The 4,280-nt window shown below is 49.2% G+C and overlaps 1 protein-coding gene across 1 annotated transcript in view; it reads left to right on the top strand.

Moving 5' to 3' along the window:
- Positions 1 to 2,481: 2,481 nt before the first annotated feature.
- LOC102372628 (zinc finger protein RFP-like) overlaps positions 2,482 to 4,280 on the top strand; it is a 15,411-nt gene continuing 13,612 nt past the window's right edge. The window contains exon 1 of the mRNA XM_025199881.1: positions 2,482 to 2,901. Coding sequence (XP_025055666.1) covers positions 2,482 to 2,901 — 420 coding nt within the window. The remainder of the gene's footprint in view (positions 2,902 to 4,280) is intronic.

A 4,280-nucleotide genomic window follows, 5' to 3' on the forward strand; every position in this document is an offset into this window, starting at 1 on the left:
TCTTTCCTGCCTATGCAGGGGGTCAGACTCGATGATCTATTGAGGTTCCTTTCGACCCTAGCATCTATGAATCTATGAATCTATAAATCATCTATGAATTCCACAATTCAAGAAGGATGTGGAAAAGCTTGAGAGAGTTCAGAGGAGAGCCACGTGCATGATCAGAGGGCAAGCGAATAAGCCTTATGATGAAAGACTGAGAGCCATGGGACTCTTCAGCCTGGAAAAGTGCAGGCTCATGGGTGACCTGGTGGCAGCCTATAAGTACATCAGGGGTGTGCATCAGGATCTGGGGGAACACCTGTTCACCAGAGCGCCCCAAGAGATGACAAGGTCCAACAGTCACAAACTCCTCCAAGACTGTTTTAGGCTGGACATAAGGAAAAACATTTTTACTGTCTGAGCCCCCAAGGCCTGGAATAGATTTCCCGCCAGAGGTGGTGCATGTACCTACTCTGGACTCTTTTAAGAAATGTCTGGATACTTATATTGCTGGGATCCTTTGACCTTAGTTGACTTCATGCCCTTCGGGCGGGGGGCTGGACCCAATGATCTTCCGAAGTCCCTTCCAGCCCTAATGTTTATGAAATCTATGAAATCTATGAGGGTGGTGGTGGATGGAAATCCACTGACTTTCCCTTTGCAGAACTTTCCCCTTGCTGGAGTGGCATGATGGGGCCTTCTGTATCACAGGGCATGTCTACACGAGACACTTTATTGTGTAGTAAAGGTCACTGTCTACATATGCTACCAGCAAACTTGCCCCCAGTCAGCCAGGCAGCAGGGGGTGGGAGATTGCTCCCTGTCCCCTGGAGCTGCCTGCTGCCAGGACAGGCTCTGCCACTGTAGCCCAGGTGGGAACAATTCCCCCCTGCCCTGGCAACAGGGAGCTCCAAGCCCCCGCTTCCCATTCACAATGCCAGAGTGGGGGCTGGGAGCTCGTTGCCAGCCCCAGCTACACAATTGTCCCAGTCCCCACTACCCGATCATGATCATGGAGTGGGGGCTGGGAACTGTGTGTACAGAGAGAGTTCCCTGCTCAGCCTGGAGCTGGCTGGGACCTGCCCCTGACCTGGACAGTTTCCTACCAGCCTCAGGCTGCTTGGGGGAGTCTGAATGTGCAGCCTGGAAGTGGCTAGGGACTGTTCCATTTTGGGCAGTCCCTGGCCAGCTCCAGGCTGCATGTGCACACTTCCCTATGCAGCCTGAGGCTGGCCAGGAACTGTTCTGGTTAGAAGCAGGTTCTAGCCCCATGCCCCAATTGGGCAATCATAGCATAAATGTTGGGGAGAGCTACAGGGGAGGAGCAGGTCCCAGCCCCTTGCCCTGATCTGCCGATGGGACAGTTAGCAGCAAGCATCCTGAGGAAAGAGGGGCAGCCCAGAGTCTGGCTGGTATTGCAGCTTAAGCAATTGGCGGAGCAGGGGCTGGGTGGTATCCAGGAGGCTACAACTTAATCCCTTGGGGGCAGTATGTGAAACACAGGTCAACATTTAGACAGCCCCCTGCTATAGAGGAAGGCAAAAAATGCTATAGTACTTAGCAGTCTGACTGCAGGATAAGATTCCTTCTTGAGCCCAAATGTGGAAACTGGTCTGACCTGGACAATAGGGGCAAGACTGGTTTCAGTCTTAGCAGGGGTATTTGCACAGCCCAGTCAAAATCCCGAACCTTGGCTATAGCCAACAACCAGTGCTTCTGAGGAAAGTGCAAAAAACCCCAAACAAAAACCAAAATACAGTTACCTCTAACAACAGGAAGGCAAAACACTTTCTGGCCTCATGTGGCAACCAGCAAAGCCCAGAAGCTTGGGAAAAACCAACGCCTCCATTCTGCTCTGCTACCTGGGGGTAGCAACCATAACTTCATAAACAGCACCCTCTTACTGGACAATCATAAATCCCCTTTCTGTATCTCCTCCATAAACTTATCCCAGCTCCTTGAATCTTCTTTCATAAGTAAGCATAACTAAGTGTGAAACTCCACTTCGTTCTCTTGCTATGGAGCACGGTCCCCCAATATATGCCTGTTTTCAGTGGAAGAGCTCTTCTCATTATCTCCCAACAATCCATCGGCTGCTTTCTACCAAGCGCTCCACACATAGCTACTCCTAGGTCGTTCAGTGCTTCTCCAGTCTCTTCCTGAAAACCTCCAATGGAGGAGATTGCACAGCTTCCCTAGGCAGTCTGTTCCACTGCCTTCACAGTCTAGCAGTGAGGCTTTCCTGATATCTAATTTAAACCTATTTTGCTGCACCTTCAAGCCATTGATTAAAAAGCTTTTCATTGGTGTTGTTCCTACTTCCTCCTTACAGAAGATGAACAGTTTTTGGTTTTAACTTTACTCAGAGACACCTGGTAGGTCAGCAACAATTTGAGTCATTCTTGGAAATGAAACGCAGCCGGCACTCAGGAAGTCCCATCAAACAAATTTCTAGCTCAGGCAACTGCTCTTGCTCTGCTCTGCTCTGCCATCCAAGCTATGGCTACAGCAATTCCTGTAGGAAACCTTGAGAATGAAGTGACCTGCCCCATCTGCCTGGAGTTCTTCAAGGATCCAGTGATGATCATGGGCTGTGGGCACAACTTCTGCCAAGCCTGCATCACCCAGTACTTGGAAGGGGCTGAGACAGATGGCACTTGCCCTCAGTGCAGACAGACCTTTCCCCAAATGATTGTTGGTCCAAACAAGAAGCTGGCACATTTTGTAGAAATTGTCAAGAGCCTGAGCGTGCAGTCAGCTGGTGAAGCCAGAGGGAAGCTGATGTGTAATGAGCACGGTGAGGCTCTGAAGCTCTTCTGTGAAACGGACCAAAAGCTCATATGCTTGATCTGCCGGGAGTCCCGGCTCCATCGAGCTCACAATGTGGCTCCTATCCAGGAGGCTACCAAGCAGTACAAGGTATGAGGGTGTTAGGGGTGTTGGCCTGGGTCAGACTTTGTGCCTGGGTTTAGTTAAAGCTCATTTTTGGTGCTGGATATTTTTACCTCACAGCTACTGCTGTAACTGTATTACTGCACTCAGAGGGCTTTGTAGCACATTACGCTTAGACCAGACCATGTTGTATTTAGATGGTAGTAAGCATTACTGTGAGTTAGAGTTTTCTGATCAGTTGCACATTAATGCTTACTGTGATCTAAAGAGAACATGTCCTGAGTGCTGAAGCCCTTGAAGTTTCTGGTATGCTGTGATGTGGTGCGGGCAGTGGGTGAGGGCAGTTTTTGGCTTAGCATGTGTGCAGCACTTTTTAAGATACTTAAAATTAACATAGGACCCTCACCAGATTTATGCATATTGGGCATTATGGATTCATTGCCATTGTCTGCACCCATGACAAAATGGCTAAATGAATAATTTTAATGAAATGGAAAACACCCAGTGTACTTTCATTCTCGGAATGCTTAAAAGAGCTTGCATATACATGTTGCATTCATGAAAAAAATTACGAGTGTCTTTCTTTTTTCAAATGACTTGTTTTATTTCTCCTGGGACTGTTGCAGCACTGGAGCGCAAAATGGTTCTGTTTCTCAAACCCCAGGCTCCAGTTTCTGGTGGTGCACATGTGAGGCCTTGTTTTTTTCTCTGTATTTTTTTTATATGCTGTGATTTCCCAGCAAATGGATTCACAACCACCACGTGCGTTTTGCTGTGCCACAAAAGAGTTTGAGGTGCCACAAACCACATGTTCCCAATCATGGGGACATGGCCAAGCTGTGTGTTTCTCTTTCTGTCTTTCATGTTGCTACATGAAAGAACACTTGACCCTGGGGACTGCATTCTCAGCTAGCTTATCTTTGTTTGTCTCTTTGGGCATGTCTACTAGGGCTGTGCAAAGCTTCGGGTGGTGATTCAATTTGGAGGAGATTTGGCCTGATTCGGTGGCCGACTCCCCAAATCTGAATCGAATCAGGGGAACAATAAAAATGTCTGAATCAATTAAAAGCTCTCCAAACCTTCAGAAAAGATTCGAAAAGCTTTGATGATTCGGGCAGTCCCCACTTGCTGCAGCAGGGAGCTGGAGCCAGACTTAGAGCTGGTAAATAGGGGGTGGCGAAGAGGAGAGGGGACCATGGGGTGACTCCTGCCAGGCCCCATCTCTTGCCTGCTCCCCCAGCACCTCTTGACCCTCACCCACTCCCCCAGCCTTGCCCCCCCATAGCTGATCTGCCTTCCCCAGCTCCCGGTGCTTTAAAAAAAAGCCCCTACTCACTGGGTGCTGCTGGGGGGGACAATCCCCCCCCACTGTCCCACACTGAGTGGGGGCTCTGTATGAAACCCCA

The sequence above is a fragment of the Alligator sinensis genome, unplaced genomic scaffold, assembly GCF_000455745.1.
Source record: "Alligator sinensis unplaced genomic scaffold, ASM45574v1 scaffold1097_1, whole genome shotgun sequence".
NCBI classification, from domain to species: Eukaryota; Metazoa; Chordata; order Crocodylia; family Alligatoridae; genus Alligator; species Alligator sinensis.